A 15,917-nucleotide genomic window follows, 5' to 3' on the forward strand; every position below is an offset into this window, starting at 1 on the left:
CATCTGACATAAACGTTAGGCTCTCCTAATCCCATGAAACGCAAAGCTGGTTCTGGCTTCTCAGAAGCAAGGTGGAAGCCTTCTGCACATGGCTGAAGGCATTCTTTCCCTTATATGATGACATGTGAGTCTTTTCAAAAGGTGTGAAAGTGGGACTGGGACACAAGCTCAATGTATTTTACCAGACTGGGACTCACAACAAAATGTTGCTGTGTAGAGTGCACCTTTTCAGTGTTCCAGCCAGCCAACTTCCATGCCCTAATCCAAGATACTCCATTCCCCCTCCAGTTTCCTGTGTCCATCACCACCAATAGACACACCACAGAGCATGCTCAGTCCTCATTATGCTGGTGGGGAGGGGGGCTTCATCACCTTACAGGGTTTTTTTCCTAAAGAAAATACCTCCATTTTGTTTCTCAGTGGCACTGTTTTGGTTACATAGCCACTATAATTCAGTACTAGATTTGGCTTTTAGTACATAGAAATGGGACCTGTCATAGACTGTTGCAATGTGCAGTGCTCCACATTTGGCTGTTTTGGGGTGACATCCCCCCCCCCCGCATAGGTTTCTCCATTAAAAAAAAACTGGCTTGTACTTCTGCAAACCTTGGGACTCCCCCCATTCTGCCAATACCTTCCTCTTGTGCACAGATTATGCTATTTCCGCTACATAGGAACAGGTACTTGGAGAATGAGTTTGCTGTTAGTATAGGCATGTTTACACTAGGTCTCAGCCATAAAGCAAAGATGCAATCTCTTACATATATTCAAGATAGGGTTTTCTTAAAGCTGTGTATTGTAAGATCATTTTTGTGCCTATTTCTTTGTACATCCTAATAATCAGTAGTTATTAATTACCTGGTAAAAAATGACATGTGGTAGTAAATACGGGGGGGGGGTAACTGTGCCCCCCCATGTCCTCCCTAAATAATGTTCCTTCCAAGTAAATATATTTAGAACTGAGATGATAAAGGGACAAATACATGAACATGCCCATATGCTGACATGTAAAAAGTAAAAGAAAAGTAAAACAAGTTGTTGATCATACTATGCTATATGCCAATAAATGTAAAAGTCAGACAATCCAAGAACGTGTCTCTTCATTAGCATCATTCCCAACCAACCTTTTTCCTAGTATGATGCACATTTCCAGTCTATTCTGTATAAAAATGAGGCACATCCCTAAGTATGACATGTCTCAGGGAAAGGAAAAGGTGAACTCATTTTATTCTGTTCTTTGTAGTTCTTATCTGCATTGCAGTAATACACATGTCCTTCTCCTCTGGATTTTTTTTTTCTATTAGAGGGCAGAAGGGGATCATGTGAAATCAATTTCAAGCAAAATTGACAATGCAAATGTTTTCTTTTCACTTTGCAATGTGATGTGGCCTGTGTGACCCTGATTCTCTGAAAGTTCAAATAAATTTAAGACTTTAGTGATTTCCTAGGAATAGGGAAAGAAGCCTTTTTCTTTGTGAAAGGGGTGGTGGTTAGAGAGAAAGGGAAATGAGCAATAGATAAAATTGTTTTTGGAATAGAACTCTCCTTGTTAGGCTAGAGAGAACTGCAAGGCTCCAGTTACACTCTGAAGTCTGAAGGTGAAAACTGAGCATTGCTATAACTTGAAATTATTTATGAACGCTAAATGTTTACATTACACTTTATTTGAAGGGACAATTTCTTTCTGTTCCAACTACATGTAAAAGACCTCTACAACTGAGTATATTTGTGTCTAATCCCCCAGTGTTTAAAAATATACATGGATAGAGATGTATTTGTAAGTATGCAAATTTCTTTTGACACCCCCCTCCTCTTCATTAAAACTGTTGAAGAATTAAAAACACTTTCACGGGAAAAATTAGAAGCACTTTTAGAGGTGAAAAAATCTGCTTGAGTGAGATACACCCTCACTTTAAATACAACATCACAGGGCCTGTTTTATGATGTCTGAGAGAGCTGTGGATCTAACCAACACAACTTACACACCACAACACAGGGCACTGAGGAAGATAACCTGCTTGTATCATTCTGGATCCTGTGCAAGTGAAGAAAAGTGATACAGCTGGAACACTACACTTGTGTTGCATTGCAGCCTAGATCAGCTAGACTGGATCACAGTATTCTTGAGAGCTCTTGTTCATGATGAGCACAGGGCCCACTGAAATCAACAGCACAACATCTATTGGCATTTAACAAATCTGGATTGCACCCAGTGGTTAGATATAAAAATTTTAAGCTTAAAGAGCAGGTGCTGGAAGTGTGTGTTATAAACTAATAAAGCAACAAGCAAATCACCAAGACATGGTGCTCAAGTGCATCAAACATGACACAGCTGCTACTCAAAAAGCACTTTTGTGGAAGAATGGTGTTCAACCCTTGTGTAGGTTGTCGCATGGGCCAATTGTACTTGCATATGTATGGCTGCATATGCACACACTTGGAAACCATGATTTGCCTGTACATGTACACATGCATGATCATCATATGCATCCACGATCTAGACATGGATTGCACCCAATTTCCTACACAGAAGCACTTTTCGAGCAGGAGTTTTTATCATGTTTTAAGCAGCTCACTAATCCTACCTGTGGAGCACATGCTCTGTGGGAAATTTGTACATTGTTTGGTTGGAACAATCCAACCAAAACACCAAAGTCTCTCATGGCACCTTAAAGGCTAACAAATTTATTATGGCATAAGCTTTTGTGGACTACAGTACACTGATGCCATACATTTGTTAGTTTTTAAATAGCTACAGGAATCACTGTTGTTTTCGCTGCAACAGATTAGCAACGGCTACCCCTCTGGAAATCCAGCAAAAGTTACTTGTGACTAACACCCACTGAAATCAGTGGAACTTCATTTAGTTGTGATTAAGTCCCATGCCATTGTTTTCAGTGGGACTACACTTAATTTGATTGATTGATTTGATTTGTACCCCATCTTCACCCCAAAACACCCCCCAGAAATGGCACTCAAGGCAGCTTACAATCATAAATAAAATGTGATTAAAACAATAAAACAATGCATTCATACATATTTTTTGCTGGATTGCTCCCTAATTACTGTGCCTCTCGCATCTGTTATTTATGCTCAAAAAGCAAAAAACCAATTGTCTTCCCTTTGTCCCTGGGGTGCAACACATTTGCTTTGGAGCTGTGTCCAGTGGTCAGGTAAAAAGTCTCCCCCCGCCCTTTACAAAGGAGTAAGTGCTTTCAAACTGAAATGAGTTAGAGCAATACACACTATAGTGTGAAGGCAACTATCTTGGGCCAATTTGATTCCATTTGACAATAGAAAAATATTTTCTAAATAGTAATACTAATAACAATTAGAAAAATCACTACTTAGACTTATCAATCTACCTTAAGTCAGGGATATAACACAAACAACTCAGATGGAAGTACATTTTTTTATTTCAAAGACACTCCTCAGGGCTTTTCCCCCCTGACAGAAGCTATTATAGGATATGGCTAAAGAAGCCATTCATCAACTAAGCATACAGATTTTCTCCCTTCAGCTAATAAGAAGTACCTACCAACCAATAGACATAATTAAAAAAATATAAAGGGATTTGGGTGTATGTGTTTTGTTTTGTTTTTAAGAAATCCATTGCTCACTACCATAAAACATAGCCAAGCGGATTAAATTTGGTCAGCTATTATTAATAGTCATAATTGTTTTTAAAAGGTTATCAAGCAGAACTATGATCTATAAATCCTGACAGGATGTTGAAATCAACACTGTTGCTATTGTTCCTGATTCAGAACCAGTCTAATACATTCCTGCTTTGTTGCATCCCAGTAAGCAACCAACTCTGTTACCATGCAACTGGAGACAACCCCTTAGAATGGTCTGTAGATCAAAATCTTCTTTTGAATAAGTCTGCATTTGCCAAAGGAAACTTACTCCTCTAAAAAGAGAGGGAGGGAGAGATTGGTGCTTTCCTGGTTGGGAAAACTTCCCAAAGTCTTCAAGGCAGCTGTACTTGTTTGACACTATTCAGCAGGTCTGTGAGCTCGCTGATGTACTTGATGGTGTATTTCAGCGTCTGTATCTTGGTGAGAGGTTGGCCCCTTTGGCTGTAGATAGGAGGCAGATAGTTGCGCAGAGTGTGTAGTGCTTCAGCCAGGCTCCTCATTCTCAGCTTCTCTCTTTCGCTGGCCTTTCTCCTGCGCTGAACTGACATCCTGACTTTGGATCCTTTCTGGCCTTTGCTCTGTCCAGGGCTTGGGAGGTATATGGAAGGAAACTCCATCAGGGGGTATCCCCTCAAGCTGCTGCTGCTGCCTCCACTGTCACTCCTGCTGCTGTTGGCACAGGGCACCTCCACAACAAGGGGATAAGGGGACGAGGAGTAAGATTCGAAGGAAGGGGACGGAGAGAGGCTATGAGGAGATGAGCTCTGGCTGAGCTCCAAAGTAGCCCCTGCATTGTTCTTCCAGTCCCATGAAGAAAAGAAGAGAGGGTTCTCAGAGTCCACGCTCCCTTCCATATTCTTCAAAGTATCTTGCAAGTTGTCCTTCCCTATGCAAGTATTTAGGGGAGAAAGAAGTGATAATTTCCTGTCAGCTGCATGCAAGCCAAGTCTGTTGTCTCTGTCTAGGGAGACCCTTTTATGATAGAGGGAAGGGTGGGCTTAGAAGTGACAAAATGGGAAACAGTGTCGGGGTGTGGGGAATTCAAACGAATGCAAGTGCCAAAGTGGAAAATGAACTCCTGGCGTGTTACCTTCTTCTCTATGATAATTATCAACCTTCAGCTAAAACCCATTTAAGCTAGCTAACAGGCAACAGCGAGAAAGGGGAGGTGGTGAAGCTATCATCTTGTAACGAAACCAACTGAACCTTCTTATCTACATTTAACAGTGGCCTGGGGAATAACTGACAGTGGGAAAGGAGACAGAGGAAACAGACCGCAGGTTCAACACCCAGGTCTGAATTTTATTTGACTGAATTTGAGTTTAAATGGTAATTCCACAGAAAACAAAATACACGCACACATGATATAAAACATTCCTTGTGGAATTTTTTTCAAGTAAACGTTCCACTATGCGAGACAGCCCATCCAAACACCACCCCAAGTAATTTCTCCACATTTCAATTCCCAATACACCAGAGAAAAAACATTTCAGAGCATTCCATTTTAAAAGTTTTAAACAAATGTTTAAAAGGCTTCCAAATTGTTGTTGTTGTTGTTATTTATAATGCCTCTGTTCCTGCATAGCACGTAATGGCACTTTTCACAAAATAATATAACTTGCAAAACTGAGTGGCATAGATGTCCTACCTAGAATAATTGTCTCCTATTTTTCCATGTTTGTGGAACTCCCTCCCAAGCAATATGTGCATGGCCCCATCAGTAGAGGCTTTTATTAAATGGGCCTTTCAAAACACAATTATTTCAGGTTGCTTCTTCCTAAAGGGTTTATGGTGCTGTTGGTTTAAAAGTGTCATAAATTGTTTTAGCTGGTCTAGAACTGTGTGTTGCTGGCCCATGTATTGTTTTTGACTGCTGTTTTAAATTTTTTTTTTATGGAAAAATGATATTGTATTTTCTGATTGTTTTATGAAAGCCACTTTCTGCAGGATTTGCCCTAAAAAGCAGCATAGATGGATGGATGGATGGATAGATAGATAGATAGATAGATAGATAGATCTTAATAATCAAAAGGCTTGGTAAAGTAATGGAATTATCTTCAAATTCTAATGGATTTTGGACCAACTCCATAATCTCCCTGAAGAGCAGGAAGTGACTGCACGTGTGTTCTTTTTCCTGTCACACTTCTTTTTTCTTTACATTTAGCCAGAGCTTGGCTGAGGGCTTCTCCACACGGAGCTTTTATCCTGCTTTTGAGGTTGGTTACTCACAGAAGTTTGCAGGTCCTTTAGATGATGTCATCAACCTCCAGGGCATCTCCCACACTAAATGACCTTTATTCCGTTTTTTAAAAGATCGGAGATAATTAGCTATCAAATAACAGCGCTTGAGTTCCGCTTAAGTTCTCTTGTGAAAAGTGGAAAACCCGTAATAAGAGCTAAACCACAGTGCCATCTAGTGGCTGTATAATGAAACATATCAAAGACTTGGATAAGGGGGAAAAGGAGTGGGGAAAGGGGAGGGAAGAAACGTGTGTAAAGGGAGTCTGTCATGATCCTGCATTTGAAATGGAAGCAGAAAGCCCCATTTTAAATGCAGGACTTTAGGCTGGCATAGAAATGTTCTGAATCTTTCCAGCTGATGTAGCACAGTGACTAAGAGATTGGGCTACAGCTCAGGAAGTCTCTGGTTTGAATCATGCCTTTGCTATAAACTTACTCAAGGGCTTAGGCAAGCTGGTCTGTATAAACTACAGGCTCCCTGTGTCTGCAAAACAGGTGTAGCCCTGATGTGTTGGGCTACAATGCTGGCTGAGGCTGATGGGAGTTGTAGTCCAACACATCTGCAGGGTGCCTGGTTGTGGAACCTTAGGTATAGTAATACCGTCCTACCTTCTGAAGTTGTTGTAAGGGTTTAACAACATGAAATGTGAATAATCTCAAATATGGAAAAGTGCTATATAATGATATTGGTGATATTAGTAGTCTATTGATACATGATTTAGAGGTGAAGCAAGTGGTAAGGAAGCATATCATTTTCCATATTTGGATGTGGAGCATGGACTAGAACCGAATGAGGGGTTGAGCAGCCTGGCATTGGGCAACAGCTGCAGCATCTTGGAGAGTAAGACTTTGGATATAAATTTATTCCCCCCTGGATTCCCCAAAGTTTTCACTCATGTAACTTGGATTGTGAGCCTTTGATTAGGGTGTCTCTATATAAGTGATTTATTGCATGGTCCTGATTGGTCAGTCATGGAATTTTGTGGGTCCTTTACATGACATCGTCAACCTCCAGGATGTGTTGCGCACATTTTCCCCTTCATCCCACTTTCAAAAGTTTCGGAGATAAACTAGTAATAAAAGTTAATGGCGCCATATCACCAGTGTGTAATGCTGGCCTAGCGCCATGAACTTGCCGAGGAAGGACTTTCCTTGATTCAAACCATATGTCTCTTGATCGCTGATTGGAGGGAGAAGAGAGTAAAATGCCTCCCTGCAACGAAGGGGGACAGATCTGATCTCCCACCCCACCAAGCTCAGAATCAACATTCTCTGTTGATTCAGAGCACCTCATTAAGTTCAGTGGGGCTTACTCCCACGTAAGTGTGCTGAGGGTTGCCGACTTACAGTGTGATCTTACGTCTACTCAGAAGTAAGTCTCATTGACTTCAATGGAGCTTATCCCAACTAAGTGTGCCTAGGGCTGCGGGGAAACAGTACACACAAGTTAAGCAATGAAAATAAGACTCCCCTCAACCCCTGGCTCCTTTGCACACATGCCTGGGAGGGAGGGACGTGCTTCCTCTGTTCAAACCCCATGCCTGCTGTATAAAGGAGCCCACCCTAATCCCACAAAGAAAGTGAAAGCAGAAAGCCCTGGAAAGGATGCAGGTTTTTTGCTTAATGTAGAGACACCCTTAATCTCATTTACACACCTGTACTCGAACTCATCTTGAATTGTGATAGCAGGCTAAAAGACAAAACAAATTAACGCATTAAAATGTGATTTAAGGATTTGGGTTATGCTTATTAAATTTTGATTACTATTTTTATATTAAACATGTCAAGCCAAAATATTCTATTATGCCTTGAAACTATATGCATATTTTGATGTGTGCATATATAGGGCTTCTTCACACAGAGCTTTTATCCTGCTATTGAGATTGGTGACTCATGGAATTTTGCGGGCCCTTTAGATGACGTCGTGACCCTCCAGGGCATCTCCCGCGCTAAATGACCTTCATTCCATTTTTTAAAAGATTGGAGATAATGAGCTATCAAATTACCACGCTTGAGTTCCACTTGAGTTCCCTCCATGGAAACGGAAAACCTGCAATAAGAAGTGCTAGACCACAGCAGCATCTAGCAGCTGTATAATGAAACACGTGGAAGACTCGGATAAGGGGGAAAAGGAATGGGGAGGAAGCATGTGTAAAGGGGGTTCGTCATGAACCTGCATTTAAAACGGAAGCAGAAAGCCCCGTTTTAAATGTGGGATTTTAGGCTGGTGTAGAGATGCTGACTTGCAACAAAAGGTTACAGTGTATATCCCCACCACCTAAGAGAGATTCTGTTCAGCCTGGAACACAACTGAAGTCCTGGTTGTAGGAGTGAGTGTGTGACTGTGGTGTTCAGGTAGGTGGAGGAGAAAAAACACCTTTTTCTTTCCCACTCTCCCCGATGCCTTTTTTTTTTTTTTTTTACCTATGGTCAGATCTGAACCTAAGCATTTTATTGCTGTATGGGGGAAGGTGTGATTTTGGACAGTGGGGGAGACAGCCAACATTGTTTGAGGATAGGTCTGCTTGAGAACGGCCTCTTCATCTCCTGCTCTCCTGAAGCCTTCCATGTCCCACCAGAATCTGCTCTGGAGGGTCCCTCAGTCCTCTGAAGCAGATTTGGGAGTGGTGGTGGGGACACATGGGAGGGGAAATCCAGGCTTCCACCAAGGCTGTGTGTTCTGCCATCATTGGCATTGGGAAAGCATCCTTTTTTCCTTTTCTGCCTGCTGAAATATTTATTTTATTTATTAAAAGAATTCTATGCTACCTTTCAGCTTTAAAGGGAGCCCTCAAGGCCATTTACAAAAATGAAATATCGATACAATTAAACAGAGCACTCAAAGCTAGAAGAAAACAGATAAAACAAAAAAATAGCTAGATAAAATTAAGACACATTAAAAGCCTGGTGGAACATAAATGCCTTAACTGCCTAAAGTAAAGACAACAGGAACAGACCACAAACAGGAAACAGCACCTTTGGGGCAAAATGAAATTGGGGAAGGCGATTTTCAGCAGGAAATTGGTGTGGGGCCCTGAATTGAATTGGGAGCACATTTTGTATAGGGCTCTCACGGCAGTGTTTTCTTCAAAATAAAAGTGGCCAGTTTAAGCATGCATTTTAAAAAGCATACATAACATATGTGTCATTTGCCTTGAGGAGCAATCTGTTAGTGATTTTACATGCAACATTAGATTCTACTAGATTATTGCACATTATTCTATTTTATTTTGATGGAACACCTGTTTAAGCTTTTGATTCTGAATTGTTGTTTGTATACCTGTTTTTATACACTTGTTTTATATGTGCTGAGGAAGAGTTTCATCTCCAAAATGCGTCAAGCTTACCACAAGATTTAATTGCGAGAACTTATTCCCCTTTCTTGTTCAGTTTTGTTTTGTTTCTTCTTTAACTGCAACCATTAAAAATACTGTGGTACTACACTGAAAGAGCACTAAGGTTATTTCTGCACTACAACTGAAAACTGGTTTAAAATGAGTTTCAGTGTCATTGCTTCCCCAAGGAACTTATAGGGGGTGTGATTTTGTGCAAGGGCTAATAATTCCCCATTAGAGATGTCTAGCCATTTGCAGAACTACATTTCAAGGGTACATTGAGGAGAATGGTACTTAAACTGATCTGATACTTGAAACTGGTTTAGGTTTGTAGTGACATTCCCTAAGGGTGTTTTCAGCTGTGACGCTAAGAACTGTAGGCACAATCCTGCCCAAATGCATGGGAAAGACGTTTGGAGACTCCACACAAATGTACCCACCAGGAGCTGGGTTGGGGCAGCCATGTGAATGGTACCAATCTAGATGCTAGTATCAGGATCCTCACCGCTATGCCCCTTCTGTGTCTCACTGTGCTGCTTGGCACAGCAAAGACTCCTATTTCACAACTGAGCATTCATCCACCCTGGCCTACACATTTAGGCTGCTTCTGCTTGTCATGTTTGGGGAATCCATATAACCATACCCTGGATGTCCCAGTTGTCAAAGTACAAACCAAGGGTGCAGTCTTATGCATGTTTAGACAGGAAAAAGTCCTACAACTCCCAGCATTCCCTAGTAAGCATGGCTGGCTGGAGAGTACTGGGAGCTGTAGGACTTTTTTCTGTTTAAACATGCATAGGATTGCACCTTAATTTAGTTATGTAAGAAGAGCCATCTCCCATAATTTCTTAAACCATTCCATAGGGCTAGGTAATTCCATTGCTTTCCAATATTGTGCAATACATATTCTGGCAGCTGTTAACAAGTTAAGTACATGTTGAATGTCTGTAGATTCTGCCACTTCATTTAGATAACACGTTTGTTGTTTAGGCTTACTTTGGGGTTTGCGGGAGGCTGATATCCTGTCATCTGCTGGATGCTGTTCAAAATTTAATTCCAAAATAATTCGATATTTGGAGATGTCCAAAAGATATGAAGAAAACCTGCTTTAGAAACTTGAGCCCTCCAGCAAAGATCCAGGCTGTTATTATAAATGTTGTTTAATTTAGATGGCGTTAAGTATCACTGATAAGTGGTTCTGAAGTTTTCCTTTAAATGTGTACTTAATATATTAACCGTTAGAACCCACTATTTTAACAGCAGCTCAACTGATTATTACAAATAACTGTGGAGAAAATAGGAGGAAGCCTTCTATCAAATCATGGCTTTTAAACATTTGGTATATTATGAAAATGTATAAATGAATTGTAAGAGATAACACCAAAAATACCTTTTGATATTTCTTGGGGTCCCTTTATTACATTTGGAATGACTATCAGCCAGCCCATCAAGCAGAGCTGCATTTTTATCTCTACAATAAGAGTTTTGCTTTTTTAATCTTGGTTTCTTGCTTAATCTGTATTTCCTGGTATTTATATAAGTAATAATGCACATTTAATTAATTTATTATCATTCATGTATTCTGGTTTTTTTTTCTTTGTTTACTTAAGAAAATAATTAAACTGTTTAAAGTCATAAATTATGCAGCTAGACTGTAGGAGCATTATACATACCAGTATTAGTAAAAATATGAGAAATATCTTCCAGAAAAGAAATGCGCAAAAGGGGGAGGGGGATGTATTCATGTACCAAGTTAATTAAATGCAACTAAGCGCTGAGGGAAAATGCCACCAATTTTGTCTGATATATTAGGTATTAAAAAACAACAAGCCATACAGCCGAGGACACACGCTAACTCAGGTTAAGCACTTTTAAATACCCCCTTTTTTTTACAGTGGTCAGTTTTAAATCAGTGTGCAACTTTCTAATAGAACTTCAAACTGCTTAGCTTTGGTTGGCTTGTACCTTGAGAATAAAAAGTAAATGAATGTGAGAGACATTTGTTTTTCTACAAGTAACATCCTATTTTGTGGATTCAGAATGTACCTGGATGAACTGTATATGCATAATTCCAGTACAGAATGGCAATTTATACTGTAGGGATGTTTCAGGAATCCTTAAAGAGGGTGTGCCATTTTTTTTAAATACTTAATGAAGGGACTGTAGCTCAGGGCTAGAGCACATGTTTTGCATGCAAAAGGTCCCAGGTTCAATTTCTGGCATCTCCAATTAACAGGTAATGGGAAAGCCCTATACTTGAGGTTTGGGGAAGTTATTACCAGTCAGAATGAACACCACTGGGCTAGATGAATAAATAGTCTGACTTGGTATAAGGCAGTTTCCTATGTTCCTACTTGCAAATAATGTTTTGCAAAGACATGTTCAAATGATCTAATATTTGCCATTGTAAATTATACAACCATTCCACTTTGTACACTTTACTGCTGGAGTTATTGTACCACACAATAAAACAGCCTTGCCCAGCCTAGTGCCCTCCAGGTATTTTGGACTGCAACTCTCATCAGCCCCAGCCAATATGACCAATAATCAGGGATCCTGAGACTTATAGTCCAGGACATCTGAGTGGCACCTGGTTGGGGAAAGCAATAAAACATTACATTTTCTTTCCACTGAAGATCTTGAAAAAGAACAAACCAAACAGGCTCATTCCATTTTCTCAGGCAGTTTAGAAAATTTGGAGACCACAGGTAAGAATTTTACACACACCTACACACACACTCCTTTAGTCACAGATTCATACCTTTGATCTCTATTTTTTTCTTCCATCTCATAAAAATCAGGGAAAAGACCCTTTTTGTCATCCAGTAATCTCATAACTTTGAAGGTTATTGAGTTATGGAGCTAATATCACAGATATGCTCAGTGACACTTTGAAAAATGATGAAGGCATTTTTTGCCTGAATGGTAGGTTTATTTTTCACTCTAATAATTCATTCAGCAATCTGAAGACAAACATACATTCACTGTTTATAATGAGGAGTTCCTTGGTCATATTTCTAAATACAGAAGAAGCTAAAACAAACATACTAGAATGCTATTATTAAACAGGTTTTTCTTTTAGTGATTGCAGGTGAAAAATAATTTTCTGACTGAAGAATAACAAAATGGGTACTTACTTTTACTACTTTCATATAGCTCTAGTGAAGGATTTAAGACGCTGCAATCTTATATCCATTTTCCTAGAAGTAAGCCCCACTGAAATCTGTGAGACTAACGTCTGAGTAGACATGTATAGGATTGTGCTGAAAATCTTACTTTGGATAAAGCAGTAACTGTCATTCAAGATAGCAGAATTACTTCAGTCCATATCAATTGATGTTCAACCTACATAAAATCCTGGCCTATCCTACCTACCTCTACTCAAGTCATATTTATTTAGCAGATTTCTGTTCTGGTTTTGGTCCCCAATGGGTCTATAACAATTGAAAAGAGAAGCTATCATTTAAAAAAAAAATGAACAACAGACAAATTGTTGATATCATCGCAAAAGGGAGCTCTGCTGTCCCAAGCCAGAAACAAGCATTTCCACTTGTTTCTGTAGTTACTTTAGGAAATGCTAATTCCCTGTTGCTCTAGTGGTGGGTCCCAGAGGATACTATTCTTTGTGGTGACCTGCCTATCTCAAAAATGGTCATAGGAATATAAAGGTAAAGGTAAAGGTGTCCCCAACCAGTCGTGTCCGACTCTAGGGTGCGGTGCTCATCCCCGTTTCTAAGCCGAAGAGCCAGCGCTGTCCGAAGACGCTTCCGTGGTCATGTGGCCGGCATGACTGAACACCGAGGTGCACGGAACGCTGCTACCTTTCCCGCGGAGGCGGTACCTATTTATCTACTTGCAATTTCTTGCTTTCGAACTGCTAGGTTGGCAGAAGCTGGGACTGAAGACGGGAGCTCACTCTGTCACGCGGCACTCGGGTCTCGAACTGCTGTCCTGCCGACCTTCCAGTCTGCAGTTCAGATATACCTATAATATATAGGTATATATTATATACCTAAATATACCCTAGGAATATACTGACAACTTATTTTGTATACTTCTTTTGAAGACTGATATGCCCATAAATGTTGGGTGCAAACAATTGATGGCCACCAATTTGGATGGCTTTAAAAGGGGGTTAGACAAATTCACGGAGAAAAGGGCTTCTAGTCCTGATGACTACATGCTACCTCCAGTATTAGAGGCACTATGCCTATGTACACCAGTTGCTGGGGAACATGGGTAGGAGGGTGCTGTTACACTCATGTCCTGCTTGTGGGTTGCACATGGGCAGCTGGTTGGCTACTGTGTGAACAGAATGCTGGACTGGATGGACCCTTGGTCTGATCCAGGAAGGCTCTTCTTATATTCCTATTCTGGGTTGATTTGAATGGCATTTGCTTAACCGAAGAGCTAAGAAGGTAACATATATCTAAGTAGCATCTTTTGCTCCATACAGGTGGAGTTTATTGATTGTCCTGGTGTCTTGTGCAGGCACTGTGCTCTGGTCACTTGCTTGCAAGGGCAGGGCCAACATGCTCTCTTTAAAACCCCTCCATGTGAACATTTGATCCTCCCCAAAGTGGCAATCCCGACTGGCTGAGATGTGGCAGCAACTTCCCAATTCATTAAGACAACTGGCCTCTAATCAATTGGCTTCCCACATGAAAACAGACTCATGTGCTGAATTTACACCTACCCACCTTTTAAGTACAGATTTTATGACTTGGAGTCTTCCAGCTGATATTGGGGAGGGCCTTTTTAATACTCTTGTTAACAGAAGTTGAAAGGAGATTATGCTGTGTGGTTGGTCTTTAATGTTTGCTTCCCATTTCAGCTGAAGAAAAAGGGCGAAAGGTAGTGCAGAGTTCAGGCCTGCTCCTCTGTATTATATTAGAAAAGAGTTATTTTTTTTAATTAAAATGTCAACCTCTTCAACGACAGTTTTAACATCAACATTCAAATACAAAATATTATACCTGTAATAGTCACCGTCTTCATTCAGATTAAATTCAATATATATATTCAGGATAAAATCCATCATAAGTCTTACTTAGAGTAGACCCATTGAAATGAATGAGACTTAAATTAGTCATGACTAAATTAAGTCTCATTCATTTCAATGGGTCTACTCTAAGTAGGCTTATGGTCGATTTTACCTTCACCAGCATTTATTGGTTCACAAAATATTCCACCTGAAGCGTGAAAGCTACCAACGTTGTTAAGCACAGGTCAGGTTATGGAATCCATTCACAAACCTTTAAAAAGCTGCCGTTATAATGCAGTGCCAAAAACCGATTGGTGTGCTGAATTCAGGACATGGCGCTGTCAGTCACATGACCAGCAGAGATAACATGGTTAAAATTCAGCACAGGCTGATAACACACACACACACACACACACACAACACCCTCAGTTGCTGCCACCATAGGCTAAAAAGGCCATGTGAATAGCCTCTTACATGTCTACTCTGAATCTGAACATGTTATTGTATTTGACTAATAGCCATTAAAAGCAACATACCTTGTTAAAAGATCATGCAATAACAGAACGTAAACAGAATCGTTAACGAATCACCTGCACAATCTATTGCAATAGCAGCCAGAGTGATTGCATGAATATGTTTTGCAGCCTTGGCAAACAAAGCTGTTTTGTGTGTAACATAAGGGTTGCAGTCTGATTGTTGTTCAGTCATTCAGTCGTGTCTGACTCTTCGTGACCCCATGGACCATAGCACGCCAGGCCTTCCTGTCGTCCGCTCTCTCCTGGAGTGTGCTCAAGTTCATATTCATTGCATTGGTGATGCTATCTAGCCATCTCATCCTCTGCCGTCCCCTACTCCTTTTGCCTTCAGTCATTCCCAGCATCAGGGTCTTTTCCAGGGAGTTTTCTCTTCGCATTAGGTGGCCAAAATATTTGAGCTTCAGCTTCAGTATGTGTCCTTTCAATGAGCAGTCAGGGTTGATTTCCTTTAGGATTGACTGATTTGACCTCCTTGCAGTCCAGGGGACTCGTAAGAGTCTTCTCCAGCACCACAGTTCGAAAGCATCAATTCTTCGGTGCTCAGCCTTCCTTATAATCCAGCTCTCACAGCCATACATTACTACTGGGAAAACCATAGCTTTGATTAGACGGACCTTTGTCGGCAAGGTGATGTCTCTGCTTCTTACTATGCTGTCTAGGTTTGCCACAGCTTTCCTCCCAAGGAGCAAGCGTCTTTTAATTTCATGGCTACAGTCACCGTCTGCAGTGATCTTGGAGCCCAAGAAAGTAAAATCTGTCACTGCTTCCATTTCTTCCCCTTCTATATGCCAGGAAGTGATGGGGCCAGATGCCATGATCTTCGGTTTTTTTAATGTTGAGTTTCAAACCAGCTTTTGCACTCTCCACTTTCACCCTCAACAAGAGGCTCTTTAGATCCTCTTCGCTTTCTGCCATTAGGGTGGTATTGTCTGCGTATCTGAGGTTGTTGATAATTCTCCCGGCAATCTTAATTCCGACCTGTGATTCATCCAACCCAGCGTTTCTCATGATGTACTCTGCATATAAGTTAAATAAGCAGGGCGACAATATGCAGCCTTGTCGTACTCCTTTCCCAGTTTTGAACCACTCGGTTGTTCCATGTCTGGTTCTTACTGTTGCTTCTTGACCCTCGTACAGGTTTCTCAGGAGACAGGTAAGGTGGTCTGGTACTCCCATCTCT

The 15,917-nt window shown here is 40.7% G+C and overlaps 1 protein-coding gene across 1 annotated transcript; it reads right to left on the bottom strand.

Annotated features, from left to right (window-relative positions):
* Nucleotides 1-3,973: 3,973 nt before the first annotated feature.
* Nucleotides 3,974-4,516, bottom strand: MSGN1 (mesogenin 1). Its single transcript, XM_084830752.1, has one exon. The coding sequence runs from the start codon at nt 4,493-4,495 to the stop codon at nt 3,974-3,976; it is 522 nt and encodes a 173-aa protein (XP_084686878.1). The 5' UTR covers nt 4,496-4,516.
* Between the last annotated feature and the right edge of the window lie 11,401 nt (nt 4,517-15,917).

This window comes from Heloderma suspectum, chromosome 1 (assembly GCF_057233095.1).
Source record: "Heloderma suspectum isolate Gila_16-S chromosome 1, 16-S_ref, whole genome shotgun sequence".
NCBI lineage: Eukaryota > Metazoa > Chordata > Lepidosauria > Squamata > Helodermatidae > Heloderma > Heloderma suspectum.

What these genes read in the sequence shown, in the direction of transcription:
- MSGN1 (XM_084830752.1), bottom strand. Translation starts at nt 4,495, where the DNA reads ATGGAAGGGAGCGTGGACTCTGAGAACCCTCTCTTCTTTTCTTCATGG.